At 38.7% G+C, this 14,930-nt stretch overlaps 2 protein-coding genes and 1 long non-coding RNA gene across 9 annotated transcripts; 1 reads left to right on the top strand and 2 right to left on the bottom strand.

The window, feature by feature from the left end:
* Positions 1 to 837: 837 nt before the first annotated feature.
* Positions 838 to 4,623, bottom strand: LOC149989905 (uncharacterized). The gene is made up of 2 exons (XR_016503606.1): positions 2,566 to 4,623; positions 838 to 2,465 (listed from the first exon to the last, which is right to left on the bottom strand). It is a non-coding gene; the product is annotated as an uncharacterized LOC149989905 (long non-coding RNA).
* Positions 4,624 to 9,185: 4,562 nt separating this feature from the next.
* On the top strand, positions 9,186 to 14,230 carry LOC112287617 (F-box/kelch-repeat protein At1g55270). 6 transcript variants are annotated; one of them, XM_024530817.3, is made up of 7 exons: positions 9,186 to 9,736; positions 10,813 to 10,969; positions 11,310 to 11,465; positions 11,934 to 12,188; positions 12,643 to 12,895; positions 13,089 to 13,349; positions 13,524 to 14,230. In XM_024530817.3, the coding sequence occupies exons 3-7, from the start codon at positions 11,394 to 11,396 to the stop codon at positions 13,907 to 13,909; spliced, it is 1,227 nt and encodes a 408-aa protein (XP_024386585.1). In that variant the 5' UTR covers positions 9,186 to 9,736; positions 10,813 to 10,969; positions 11,310 to 11,393; the 3' UTR covers positions 13,910 to 14,230. The 6 variants fall into 6 exon arrangements, with proteins under 6 accessions (XP_024386585.1, XP_024386594.1, XP_024386630.1 ...); XM_024530826.3 differs by having other exon boundaries at positions 9,250 to 9,736; positions 11,315 to 11,465; XM_024530862.3 differs by lacking the exon at positions 10,813 to 10,969 and having other exon boundaries at positions 9,596 to 9,736; positions 11,315 to 11,465.
* On the bottom strand, positions 9,528 to 10,290 carry LOC112287648 (uncharacterized). Of its 2 annotated transcripts, none has more exons than XR_002971369.3 (2): positions 9,931 to 10,072; positions 9,528 to 9,667 (listed from the first exon to the last, which is right to left on the bottom strand). XR_002971369.3 is itself a non-coding variant. In XM_090251583.1 (2 exons), exons 1-2 carry the CDS (start codon positions 10,288 to 10,290, stop codon positions 9,585 to 9,587), a joined length of 423 nt encoding a protein of 140 aa, XP_090107709.1. In that variant the 3' UTR covers positions 9,529 to 9,584. The 2 variants fall into 2 exon arrangements, 1 of the variants encoding a protein (XP_090107709.1); XM_090251583.1 differs by having other exon boundaries at positions 9,529 to 9,667; positions 9,951 to 10,290.
* Positions 14,231 to 14,930: the final 700 nt, after the last annotated feature.

Below are 14,930 nucleotides of genomic sequence, written 5' to 3'. Positions count from 1 at the left end.
TTTTATCTAAATGGACTGTTTTTTTAGAGAATTTTAATAGAAACATGTCTATTAATTGTAGAATTGTTAATAAAGTATAATTTTTTATTAAATATCAACCACAAAATCATCTAATTTTTTTTGAATATGAAGTTGATTTTTTTAACATCTTAAGTAGAGAAGATCAATTGGAAAACTAAAATTTTAGATATGTTTTTGAAAAAAATAAAAAATTTATAAAAAAATTATAATTATAAAAACAACATGATTTTCCAATATATATCAAGTTTTAATATATTATATCATTTTGTATCATGATGCGCATATATCAAATTTCAATCACTTTGAAATATAAAAAAAAATGTGATTTTTGCAATGTAGAAAAAATTATTAAACTCAAATCTTGTGACAAAGAAAATTATTACATATTTATATCTTTAGATGTGCTTTAAACTAATGATTGATGTGAATTAAGTTAATATTGTATTAATTAGTGATTTTTTTACAAATCACTTCAAGATGTTATTTATTTATTGAATTGTTCCGATCCTTGCCTATCAAACCAAAACATCAACATTGTTATCAAGTGCAACAATCAACTCTTTGGGTTTATATATAAAAAATTATACATTATACTTTAACAATTCTATGATTGTTTAAAAAATAATTATAACCTTTAAAAATATATACAATTAGAGGTAGAAGACATAAAAATTGATTATGTAAAATTCAACCTTTTTTGAGCTCGAGAAAAGATTCAACATTGACAATAGAGTTTGTGCTTGTATCATATAGAGCCATAGCATGTTATCAAATATTATCATAGGAAGTGGTGCAAGTACAATGCAATGTCAGGGATAAGAACTCGATGAAAGCTAAAGAGTAAGTGAGACTTTTCTCAAAAAGAAATAGGACAAAATAGAAATATGTATATTAAGAAAGAAACTGGAATGGCTATTGCCAAAATACAAGAAAACTAGAGACCCTTGAAACTAGACTAGAAGCAAGAAAGGAGTTGACAAGAGTGAAGAGGGCTTCACTCTTGCCTCTATATATACTATCTAACTAGAAGCCACGTGGCGATGTTCTATAAGACCTCCAATATATGTTGACTTTCTAGGCCACATGCCTTTGCTTGCAAGGCAAGTTTTCTATGGATGGACCACGTAGTTAGCTTGTTCTTTAAGCTTCCAACATGCGTGGCACATGGCTAACTTGTTGACCAAGTTTCTAACCTAAAAGTCAACTATAGACTCCTATAAAGTCAAAGCAACATCTATGAAGCTTCTAAGAAGCTTCTCTAGAAGATATTACACAATTAACCTACTTTTACATACTTTTATCTATTCATATAGGTAATTATATGTATGTCCGTGACATTACCCCCCCTTCTAGGGACGAGTTCCACGAGGAGCGGTGATTATATATTGAGAAAATCTAATATGCGGCGAATTATATTTGCTACATACTCTGATCTTTGTTCTCTTCGAAGATAGTTGATGGGTCCTCTTAGCCATCGATAGTGTCCCATTCCAGGGCGAGAAGACCACCCTGTTATTTGATCACTGTTGAGGCCTTCATAACTTCCTTCAAATAATACATTTGAAACACCATCAGGAGTCGTTCCTATCTCCAATAATATCACCAAACATCGAGAATCTCTTCCAAGGTCGTGATACCAAACGCGTTGTATCTCACCATCTATTCGAGGAAGAACATGTCGTTCTTGAGGGTCTTCATTTCGGTTGCGTCGTCTTGAAGGTTGTGACAATCGCAATGTCTCATCCGGTAAGTCAGCAAACGAAGGTTCTTGAGTTGAATCCGCTGGTTGTTGGCTCTCCATCTAATTAGCGTCACAAAATGCAAAGAAGTTACAAACAAGGATAAGAAATTGAATGTTATCTTGCCTCAATTTTGTCTCTTTTATAAGAGAGGTTTTCATCTTGGTTTTGATGGATGTCGTTGATGAAAAACTTTGACTTTAGCTGATGCATTTGCTAGATTCCTGGATGGCTCCCATGTGCGCTCACTAATATCATATCCGCACCAATGAACAAGATATTCCAGCTTATTTCGGCGCCGCCTTGAGTCTAATATCTCTTCCACTTCAAATTCTTCATTATTATCTACTTCTATAGGAGGCGGTGGCATTTGTCTTCTTCCTTGTATATCCACTGTCTTATATGGTTCAAGAAGAGACACGTGGAATACATGATGGATCTTCATTGACTTCGGTAGATGTAACCGATATGCAACTGGGTTGATCTGTTCAGAAACAGAAAAGGGGCCAAGCCTACGATAGTCCAATTTGTCACAAGGTCGAGTGGTCTTGATATTGCGACGAAGTAGCCATACCTTATCACCCACGTTGAGTTGTGGTTGCTCTTTACGATATACATCTGCATTTATCTTTTGTCGTTCTTGAGCTTTCTTCAACTGCGCCTTCATTATTGCATGTAACTCTGACAACCGATTTGCCATATCTTCTGCTGCAGGATTATCAACTTTTGAAAAATCAAAAGTATCAAGTCGTGGATGATAGCCATAATTGGCAAAGAAAGGTGTTTGTTGCGTGGAGGAATGTACCGTATTATTATAAGCAAACTCTGCCAATGGCAGAAGGTTTGTCCAATCATCTTGTTGGTAGTTGATGGTACACCTTAAATACTGTTCCAAGACTTGGTTTACGCGCTCTGTTTGTCCATCAGTTTGAGGATGGAAAGCTGAAGATAGCTTTATGTCTACTTTTAAAATCTTGAAAAGAATCCTCCAGAATCTTGACACAAATTGAGTTCCCCTATCCGATATGATATCTTTAGGTAATCCATGATAGCGATAGATATTATCAATGAAAAGCTTAGCTGTTTCTTCACCTGTGATAGATTTTGTACATGACATAAAATGTGCCATCTTGGTGAAACGATCTACTATCACAAATATAGAATCATAAGATCTTGAGTTTGGAAGATCTGTGATGAAATCCATAGAAACAGAAGACCATGGTTGTTCTGGTATAGGTAATGGCTGAAGAAGTCCGTAAGGTCGATGTCGAGGAATTTTTGATCTTGAACAAATATCACATGATTGTACAAAGTCTTTGACTGACTTCCACATTTGTGGCCACCAAAAATCTCTTGATATGAGTTCCAGAGTCTTATTATATCCAAAGTGCCCTGCTGCTGGAAAGTCATGACGTGCTTGAAGAACACGCAAACGTGCTTTTCCTTCTGGAACATATAGGCGTCCTTCAAAATATAATAGATTATTCTTGAACTCGAACTTAGAAGAATCATGAGACTTGGAAGAATTATTCTCGATATCATGAACAAGAGGGTCTGAGGACATACTGGACTGGATTTGCTTGAGAAAAGTTGAATCAACAGTCAATGTTGATTTCACTGCTCGGAGATGAAATTGCTCCGGTTTCAAGAGGACCGTTCTTTGTTGCTCAAAAGCTGCATCTCCTTCTTTTGGTGCAAAATAAGAACGTCTAGACAGGGCATCGGACAAACCTTGTTGTTTTCCTGGCCGATAAGTGATAATGAAGTCGAATCTTGACAAAGACATACTCCAACGAGCTTGACGACGATTCAACACGCGTGTTGACATGAAATACTCGAGGTTCTTGTGATCTATATACACAGTGACTGGACTAGAAGCACCTTCTAGATAATGACGCCATTCTTGAAAGGAATCCATGATTGCAAGAAGTTCTTTATCGTGGATCTCATAATTGATCTCGGCTGCTGAGAATTTTCTTGAATGAAAAGCTATCGGATGAAGTTTGTCATCTGTTCCCATTTGTGATAAAACTGCACCCAAGGCAAAATCCGATGCGTCTGTTTCCATAAAAAATGCCTTGGAAAAATCAACACGATATAAGACTGGTGCAGAGACAAACGATGTCTTCAAGGCTTCAAATGCTGCTTCCGCTTCTTGATTCCATTGGAATTTATCTTTACTAGTCAAGCATGTAAGTGGAGCTGCAACTCGTGAGAAGTCTTTGATGAAGATCCGATAGTAATTGGCAAATCCCAAGAAACATTGGACATCTCTCACAGTCTTTGGAATCTTCCAATCCATGATTGTTTGGACTTTCTTAGAATCCATCATAAGACCATCATTTGAAATGATGTATCCTAAAAAATCAACTTGAGTAGTGTGAAATACACACTTTTCCATCTTGGCGTACAATCCTGCATCTCTGAGTTTTTGTAATACTTGACGAACATGTATTTCATGTTCTTCAACATTCTTAGAATAAATCAGGATATCGTCTAGGTAGCAGACGACAAAATTGTCTAAGAATTCACGAAATACATCATTCATGAGATGTTGAAAAGCAGCTGGTGCATTCGTGAGTCCAAAAGGCATGACATTATATTCAAAATGCCCGTACCTGGTTCGAAACGCAGTCTTCCATTCATCTCCTTCTTTGATCCGTACTAGATTATATGCTCCTCTTAGATCTATTTTTGTATAGATCTTAGCTTGATTTAACTGGTCAAGGAGTCCTGATATCAAAGGTAATGGATACCTGTTCTTGATTGTGATCTTGTTGAGTCCTCGATAGTCAACACACATTCGTAAAGATCCATCTTTTTTCTTTACGAATAAAATTGGAGCTCCTGCTGGAGATTTTGAATGGCGTATGAAATTCTTCGCTAAATTCTCGTCAATATATGTCTTGAGTTCAGCCAACTCATCTTGCGATAAACTGTAAATTGGTCCAAATGGTGGCTGAGTTCCTTCCTTGAGATCGATTGAACAATCGTATGGGCGATGCTCAGGAAGAATATCTGCATTCTTTTTTTCAAAAACGTCTTGATAATCCTGATATTGACTTGGAATGCCACTTGAAGTCTTTACGCTTTCAGAAATAGGTGCAGCATAAATAGCAAAAGTTGATCCTTCTTTTGCTGCGTGTATAAATACTTTTGCACCTATAGGTGTGAGTTTTACTATACTAGACTCATGGTTTTTTACTTGGTTAATAGAACTGTTACTAATGCTCTGAGGAAAATCAAGTTTACGAGAAATCCAATCTATTCGAGGATTATACTTTTCTAACCATGATAAGCCTAAAATTACTGGATTAGAGGGAGATCTAATTATATTAAAAATTACGCAACTACTATGACCATTTATTACTATATCTACAGGAAGTGTTTCGTGAGTTACATCTCCAGAAGACAACGGACGACCATCTATGACTTCTACGTGTACAGGTTTAGTTTTTTGTATTAATGATATTCTATGACATCTAGCAAATTCTTCATCTAAAAAACAAGATGAGGCTCCTGAATCTACCAAGGCAGAGGCTTTGTAATTATTAGGTCCTAAACGCACATCTATTATAAAACAAGGAGATGGTTTTGAGGAGAGGATAGGACTTTTATTAGAAGTTGTACACGATTCCAGCCGCACGGTCCCTATTGTAGCTGGACGTACTCGTTTTCCGACATACTGTCTTCTTTGACAGCCGTACTCCTCATTTTGTAGTTACGTCGCTTCTTTGGACAATGTTGAGCAGTGTGCTTAGATTCTCCACAATATAAGCACAATCCTTCTTGTTGACGACGAGACTTTTCTTGCTCAGTAAGAGGTTTGAAACGTACCGCATCAATTTGCATATCCTCTACTTCCGAAGGTATGTGTTGAGGAGACGTCGGTGTTGCCATTGAATTGTAGTAACGTTGAGGCCCACTTGTGCGACTCTCGGATCGAAATTCAAAAAGTCGATTGTCGCACTTCACAGCAAAGTCAATTGCTTGACTCAATGTTTGAGGATCAGGTAGATTAAGCATCAATTTCTTTACCTCATATTGTAATCCGTAGAGAAATTGACTCACAAGTGCGACATCATCCCACTTGATATCAGTTGCAAGTTGTCGAAATTGTGAAGCATATAATGTTACTGATCGATTGCCTTGTCGCAAAATACGGATCTTGTTGGTTGCAACACGAATTGCATCATGTTCTCCAAACATGGATCGAAACTCCGCCAAAAAAGCCTCCAGATTATCCAATATTGGATCTCGTCGTTCAAGAAAAGATGAAAACCATGACAATGCTGAACCTGAAAGAAGTGTACCAATGAATCTTACTTGTGACCCTGGAGTTGGATAGCTCTGGGGTTGAAGTTCAATCACTAGTTGGACCTGATTGATGAATCCTCGAAACTTGGATCTGGTACCATCAAACTTCTCGGGCAAGGCAACTCTCGGTTCTCTAACACTCGAAGGGTGTTCCATTCTGGGAGAAGGGACATGGTTTGGTGCAGATGTTGAAGCAGCCCCAATCATCTCTATATCTTCACTTCCTACCATTCTTGTTGCTCCTTGTGGTGGTAAATTGAGTTGATGCATCGCAAGCATTAACTCCCTCAATTGTTCTTGCATCTGTGCCATTGCACTCTTCATTTCAACAAGCTCTGCCATAGTAGCACTTAGAAAAGAGAAGATGTCTAACAACGCTCAAAACAAATAGAAGAGAGGAATTGATAACAAAGAAAATACTAAGAACAATATCAATTTAAAAGAGGGTAATCCGCAACTTCTAATGCGCTTATGTCTTATCAAGAAAAAGGGGTAATCCACTCTTAATCAAGAAAAGACAAAGCTCTGATATTGTAAGTGTATTCTTGTCAATCTGTCAGGGACAAGAACTCGATGAAAGCTAAAGAGTAAGTGAGACTTTTCTCAAAAAGAAATAGGACAAAATAGAAATATGTATATTAAGAAAGAAACTGGAATGGCTATTGCCAAAATACAAGAAAACTAGAGGCCCTTGAAACTAGACTAGAAGCAAGAAAGGAGTTGACAAGAGTGAAGAGGGCTTCACTCTTGCCTCTATATATACTATCTAACTAGAAGCCACGTGGCGATGTTCTATAAGACCTCCAATATATGTTGACTTTCTAGGCCACATGCCTTTGCTTGCAAGGCAAGTTTTCTATGGATGGACCACGTAGTTAGCTTGTTCTTTAAGCTTCCAACATGCGTGGCACATGGCTAACTTGTTGACCAAGTTTCTAACCTAAAAGTCAACTATAGACTCCTATAAAGTCAAAGCAACGTCTATGAAGCTTCTAAGAAGCTTCTCTAGAAGATATTACACAATTAACCTACTTTTACATACTTTTATCTATTCATATAGGTAATTATATGTATGTCCGTGACATGCAATACTTGAAATTACATAAAAAAATAAAATTTGTTCAGCACCAATTGGAACTTTATAACCGAATTCTTATGCAACATTATTCTTTAAACATCTTCTATTGTTATTTAAAACTTTTTCTTGTTTTATAGTACATATTTCATTCAGACTTCAAAATTATATTGTTTTTACTTGTGCCTTATTAGACTTTTGAATTCCTATTTATTATCTTAATTGAAGATTAGTTAGTTGTTATGAATAACAAAGAAAAAAATAGAAAAAAAATATAATAAAAATATAAACAAAAAAAATACTAATAAGATAACAAAACATAGAATCAAAAGTTGGAACAAAGAACAAACAATTAATATATATTTTCAAAGATATTTTTATTTTTTATTTTTATATACATATAGTTTTGAATGTACTATTATATTTGAAAAAAAATTATGAAAAAAAATGACCACTATATACTTCAAGTAATTATTAAATAATAAGATGTAACTTATATTCACATAAAAAATAGATATAAATTATTGTCATTGATATATATCTACTATAATTGTTACCTAAGTGATATGAATAGGTAGAATTAAGTAAAAGTAGATTACTTTCATATTACCTTCTAAAAAAGCTTCTTTGAAGCTTTGTAGACGTTGTTTTGACTTTACATATGTTTGTAGTTGATTGGTAGGTTAAAAACTTTGTCAACAAGCTACACATGTGCCACATGTGTTGATAGCTTGCAGAACAAGCTAATTATGTGGCCTCCATATAGAATTAAAATGTTTAATTTTTTTAATGAGTTTTTAATTTTTTTCATATATATACATACATACATACATACATACATACATCAAATTATATTTATAATTTATATAGTTGATTTTAATGTTAAAAATATTTAAAGACAAAAGGGTTGAAGACTCACTAACATATCCATACAAAACTAAAATAAGATAAGAATTGTATTTACTTTAATATGGTAGAATAAAGCTAGAACAAGGCAATGGAGGCACCAAAGATTTAATACATTGTTCAATTTCTTGTATAAAGTTGGCAATTAATAAAGACTTGAATATTTCTTGACCTTTTGCAGATGGATATCCGTAGAAAGACATTTATGCACAAAAAAAAAAAACTTTTTAAATTGCTTGTTTATCATTCCTTATTCACAGCTTGAATGAATACAAAAGAAGAGTGAAAAACGATTAAAACTATACAAAACAAAATTTTATATCAAATTAACTTAATTTTATTTTAGTTGTTGACAAAAGTTGTCTCCTAATCTAGTAACAAAAACTATACAATTCTAACCAAGCATATTATTCCCATCAAATATAATTTAAGCTACAGAAACTCACCACCATAATACCAATATCGAAAAATGAATTAACTCTATTTTTGGGATATTCCATGGAGGGGCAACAAGAGCAAAGCTGTGGAGAATTAGGATTAGGGTCTTCTGTCTCCGTGGTTTACACAACCACCAGCGACTACAGAAATCTCGCTGCTCGCTGCGATGGACATGAATTGATTGCATCGCCGACCTCGTGGTGATGGTGGGTGGTGGTGGTGGATGGCGCTGCTCGGGAGCTACCGCCGACGGAATGCTTCAACCCAGTTAATTTGATCGTACATGATTGTCGAGTGATTTCCAGCGTTTATTGGACCATAATTTTTATGATGGCTAATGAATTCATTGACAACGCTGGCTCCCTGGAGAATGTACTCGCGCAATTCGACAAGCTGGATGCCACCAGTAACCTTGGAGAAAGAGAGGGAGGGAGGGAGAGATAGATTGCTTTGTTACTGCGTGGAGCTCTTGGATTACGTCTCAGATGATGAAGGCATTGCGAGAGTAGAGATCGATCGCATTGCACATGAGTTTTCCATTTCTTTGCGGAGTGAGCTTTTCAGTGGGGCCGACGTGACCCAATTTCGCATTCCAGCTCGTTCCTGAAATGGAGGCTTGTGGAGGCTTTTCTTAATATGTGTTATCAAAACTGGTTACCATAACCTCCGAAGCTTTTGTGTTGAGAGTTGTGCCGATTTAGAGCCTGCACTCACCTCGACCCAGATCCCACAACGGTTGCTCATGTAGTGCGCACCGCCATACCACTTCCACTGTTTCGACGTGTATTCAGAAACCCTAATTTCAGTCAGTTGCGTTTATTGTTCCCGTGCCGACAATGTCATATTCGTTTTCTTCTACTGTTCGTAATGCTAAAGACTTCTCCTAAAAGCTTTTTTTTTTTCCTGTCCTCCGAGCATCTCATCAGCTTTGTTGATTCCGTCCTTACATCTCCTTCGGATCTCCATTAAAATCACACCATACCTCCTTGCTTCACGTTAAGTTCACCTGTTTATGGAATCATACCATTTGTGGCTCGTTACGCCAACAAGTGATCCCCTCCACCTTCAGAGGCCAGTTCCAAGGAGCATCATCCTGAATCATGTGCACATGTCCACGACACACTGCAGCGAATCCTCGGTATCTTTAGCAGAACAAGACGTCTCGCCATTCCTGCGGGGGTGGGAGTCAACCGTGAACACACACAACTGTCTTGAGAGATGGCGTTAAAGAGTACCTGAGGTAATAAAGTGGAGGCAGAAGTGGAATGAGAAGAAGGGGAAGGGAAGGGATGGGGACTTGCACGCTCCTGTCAGCATACATATTGGGTCCAATAGAAAAGATTAGCAGACAATCGTGATCGTCGTAAGAACCATCTTTTAAGCGCCGTAGCGACCAGAGGTATTGGGGAGTTACTAGGCAGCGACTTGCTTTACCTATGTAGATCACGAGTTACCGGTAGTAAAGGGATTCTGCGGGTGGCAGAGGCCTGGTCTGGTGATGATGAGAGCCTCGTGCAGCACTGCTTGCAACCCAAGCACTCGTTGCTGCACGCAATCCTTGGCCGATTGCAATTCCTCATTATTGGGTTTTCTTTGAGGGACCGCGGGGAGTGTCGTAGCGGAAGATAGAGCGAGTAGTGTATACGTGCGGGGAGGAGAGATCACAGGAAAGTGGAGACGGATGTGGGTATGTTGTGTGCGGATTACTTTCTTGGTTGCCTTGGGAGGTTTGAACAGGTGGTTGTCGATTGGGGGTGTATATGTGCACAGAGGCGGAAGGAAGCTTGAGAGCATTTTGGCATGTCGTATGTGTATGTGTTGGTTTGGTGGGTACGTGGATCATCCTCTGGGTTTCATGGCTAATTGGTTACGTTACGACGGCTTTCTTGTGGGTGAGGATGTGAGAATGGGGTGGGTGGGCCTGAATCGTGCAGCGGTTCTGGAGATCGTTGATTAATTTTGTTTAATAGGAAATGTGGTAGAATGGATGCAGGCGAGGGGTGGCTCATACGTCTGTTTTTCCTGTTGATGTGAAGGGAAGGACTGGTTACATGTCTTTAGATGTTGCTTGCTGGGAGTTGGAAGCATTGGGGAGGATTAGGATGTCATTTTTTCGCTGTTTTTTTCCTTATAAAGCTTGCAGTCAAGGTCAAGGCAATTGTCGATTGGCGATGCTATAGTCTCAATTGTTCTCTTGCTTTACTTCTATGGGATTTCCATCGGAATCTTTTCCGAGGCAACCACAAGCATATTCTTACGGACAGCCTGAAATACCGAGGGCTTGACAAGTCGCGATGTCGCTTGTTGATCGTACAGATGATGCGTGTAATGTGGGGGTGTAAGTGACTGGAGGTGGAAGAGTCACAGATCTTAATTACAAGCTTGTCTTACTCTTTTTGGGAGCTCGCGTGGTGTTTGCGATTTGCACACAAGCAAGCATGTTTCGATATAGGGTTTCTGCGTTGAATTTTAGGTACACTATGTGCGCAGAGTGAAGATGTCTTCGCAATGAGAAGTGGGCGAGTTGTGTGGCTATTGTACAAGGGTCTACAAAAACATCGCGCGTTTGATCTCCACAGCTGCTACTATGTCATTTTTAGGGTTGAGCTGTATATTGAGGATTAATCAAAGAATACCTTTTGAGCGCCTCAAAAATTAGCAAAATATAGCTTCTATACTTAATATTTAGCAAATCATGACTTCTATATATTCATGTCCCTGTATACACACTTTTACTTTCTGGTTCCAATTTTGGACTGTCACTGCATGTGTACACAAGTGAAGCCTGATCAACATCAGCTTTCATTTCTCAGAACAGGCCCTGCGTGGTGAATTGAACTTCATGGCTCACGCAATGGTTATGAGACTCTTGTAACTCATTGTTAAGAAACTTCTTGATGAGGCGTTCCACAAGGAACATAAGCTTGAAGGAGCTGATGTCGTCCAGACAGAAGGGGATGAAAGTCCAGGTGAGACCATTGTGCCCTATTTTAGGTATATCGCGTGAAGTTATACTTCATAATATACGATGCCGTGCGAGGATACTTTTTTAATGAGAGGGCCGCAAACTATGTTTACTCCAATCCTTTAGAACATCAACTGCTTGGTTCATACCCCGAAGTTTGGTTCGGAGGCTACAAAAATGATTCTGCGCTTTTACTTCAGACTTTTCAAGAGGATGTTTGCAAAACCTAGCCTTCTCTTCTGTAGTTTGGAGGAGAGGTCTGCACTGAAAAAATAGGTGGATCTGAATTAACGTTCTAATTTGGCATACTTGTCGCTTAGGTCCTTAGCAGTTTTGAGGTCACGTTGTCAACGATGTAGTTAATCCCTCGCATTTTCTTTATTGAAGATGCTTACTGCCTAGGACTTTTCACTTATTGCAGCATGTGAGAGAAGAATTGTTCTGTCTAATTTGCATTCTTTATATTATACAGACACGGTCAGCCATGGCATCTGAGTTTGGTTCTAGAAGACGTAGAGGAGTAAAGCAGGACGAACCGCACCAGGGTCTTATACCTGCCCTTCCAGATGAGCTTGCACGTCTTTGCTTGGCACGAGTACCACGTGCTCAACATGCACTTCTTAGTGCAGTTTGTCGAAGTTGGCGACTTCTCTTGCAAAGTCGTGTTTTGTATGACATCCGACAAGAGCTTTCACTAGCTGAAGAATGGCTCTTTTTGTGGACTCAGGTACCTTTTCCTGCATAGCTTCTCTGTTGTTAGTACCTATGTCAATACTTTTAACCTAAACTTCCCGTCCTTCGCTCTTCCCTCAGTCATTGCTTTATTTCTTTTATCTCTTACTCGTCACCTGATTTGCTTGATTTTTTGCATGTGACAATATTTCTTTTATTTTATTGCAAAGGAAACGTGTACCAATTAAAACCAAGCATAAACTCGCGACTCCTATTAGTGTTTTGAATCGAATCAATTAAGAAGCTATCGCCTCATTTTATTATGGTTTTAGGAGTTAGCTAGATTAGAAATTTGATGATGCAACAAGCCTCAAAAGTAAAAGTCAATCTCCTCTTCTGGATTAACGTAGCTGGTATAGTTCCAGCTTTAGTTTTCTAATTGAAGAGTGGAGTATCTTAAAAGAATGAAATAATGGCCTCAACTCTACTTGCTCTCATGTCTTCATTAGGATATGTCAAGAGCCAACGTATGGCATGGCTATGATCCACAATCGAATCGATGGTTTGCTCTCCCGGCTATACCAAATGAACAGCGCACTGCTGGAAACTCTGCCTCTGCAGTAGTGGATGGTAAACTTTTTGTGGTAGGAGGACAACTGGACAATGGCAATGCATGCAGCCGTGTTTCATACTTTGATATGCAACTCTACTCCTGGAAATCTGCAGCTCCTCTGATTATTCCACGGGCCAAATGCATGGCAGGTCAACCTTTCTCAGGAATTTCAGTCTATTATTATGATCTAGTTGTATATATCTAATATGTAACTTAGATTTTCTTAAACCGATGATCCACAACAAAAGCTCTCGCGATGTCGTCGATGTCAATGTGTGCGGTGCGCCCCATTATGTTCTACACGATGTTGTGATCACATTTACAATCATCATTTGTCAGCAGGTGTTATCAACAACCAGCTGTATGTCGTCGGAGGATTTACAGAACGTGACCAAGATGCAGGACCAACTGCCGAGGTTTACAACCCGGCAAAAAACGAATGGCGCCGCATTTCGTCCATGAAGATCTCTATGGAGCTTTATGACTCTGCCGTTCTTGATAACAAGTTTTATGTGGTGAACTCTTCCAGCGAGAATCTGGTTGGGCTTGTTTACGACCCAAAGCAAGATGAATGGGTGTACATGGCCCATGGTCTCAATACAGGTGAGAGCACCATCGCGTGATCATTTTATCAAGACTTCTTCGGAATATACATCTTTTCAGTTATTAAGTTATGTGATATCTGAAGCCTACATTGGAGATCATAGAATATCGGACACCATTCTGCTCCATTTGCATTCCGCTCCTATAATTGACTAATTTCTTTGGATGGAGCAGGTTGGCAGTCTAAAACTGCTGCTATGAATGGTAAGCTGTATGCTGTTGGCGATTCACATTCACTTGAAGGAAAGAATGAAATCTCTGTGTACAATGGGAAGAAGGACTCCTGGGAAACAATCAAGGGAGTTCTGGAGGATTCTGCTCCTGTTTTGGCCTGGGGCCCAGAGCTTGCGAGTCTTGGTGGAAAGCTTTGTATTGTTGGTACAGGTTTGCAACCTCGGATAGGAGCAAACCGAGCAGCTGTTGCTTTTGTAGAGGTGAGCAATTCCAAGACAGAGCCTGCAAAATTGTCTGCCTCACTGAAGTTTTACGAAGATATAAGTGGCAAAATTCAGTTCGCTGATCCACTGCCGCGGGGCGCATGCCAAGTCTTGGCGCTGTGATGGTAGATCTTGTACAGTCGGAGTGGAACTTTCTACTACCGTCCAGTGGGAAATAGTTCGATCTCAGGTCCCATCTTACTCATGCCTTGAGTTATTTCGTGGACCTCCATTTCTTTCCCTGTTTCTGATAGGTTTCGGAAGCAACATTGTTTTGGAACTGTCAATATCTGGAGTAATTGCCAAGTTCTTGTAGATGTGTTCACTGAAGGCAACTTAATGCTTCCGATTCAGCTCTTGAACTTAGTTCAGAAACTTTTGTAATTTAAACATCTTTTCCCTCTGTTAGGGTTATGACCAATCTGATCGAACTATTTCAAAACATTTTTGTTCTCTCTGGCTGGGGTCTGTTACATAATTCAAGCAACAATCACATATTACACTCTTTCTCATTCAAAAAACTAGTCGGAAAATTTCATTTTTCAATTTTGGATGGACAACACATCCCTGAAAGGTTCTGCTGTTTTCTCCTAAATCTATGATAAGCACTCGAGCCGATAATTGTGCTCAAATTGAACTAGATGGACCCAGTCTTTTGTTTGCAACATAGGGATATATGAGCACACCATCAATTCCATCGTGCATACGCTGTCGCTTAAACTATTTAGAATCGGACTTGCCGACAATCATACAGGTCATTGAAAAGATTCCTTAGCGTTGTAAGTAGCTTTGCAGTCACACATTTAACCCAGTGGTCATAAACTAAACGTTTAGCATCAGCAAAAAAGAATACAGGAGTAGGCAGTTGGATTCACATTGGCTTGGGCATCAATGCCATAAGCTATACAAACCATACTGTTAATTAGTGACAACACCAAGAGAGTGAAGGGCATATTCCCCACGCTACTATCTGTTATCACTTGAGCCTAGTAGGGTGAGCATGCAGGGTGATGGTTGCATGCAAACATTTGTCTCTATTGCGCAGGATTATCTTTAGGAAAATGCTGGCTCTATGGTCGTGAAACCGCTGTTAATCAAGAGCCAACAAAGTACCACCGAGTTCATGAACGAGTTGGTTGTGGTG

This window comes from Physcomitrium patens, chromosome 1 (genome assembly GCF_059467195.1).
Source record: "Physcomitrium patens ecotype Gransden chromosome 1, ASM5946719v1, whole genome shotgun sequence".
Lineage (NCBI taxonomy): Eukaryota > Viridiplantae > Streptophyta > Bryopsida > Funariales > Funariaceae > Physcomitrium > Physcomitrium patens.
This window is presented reverse-complemented; position numbering and strand designations above follow the sequence as displayed.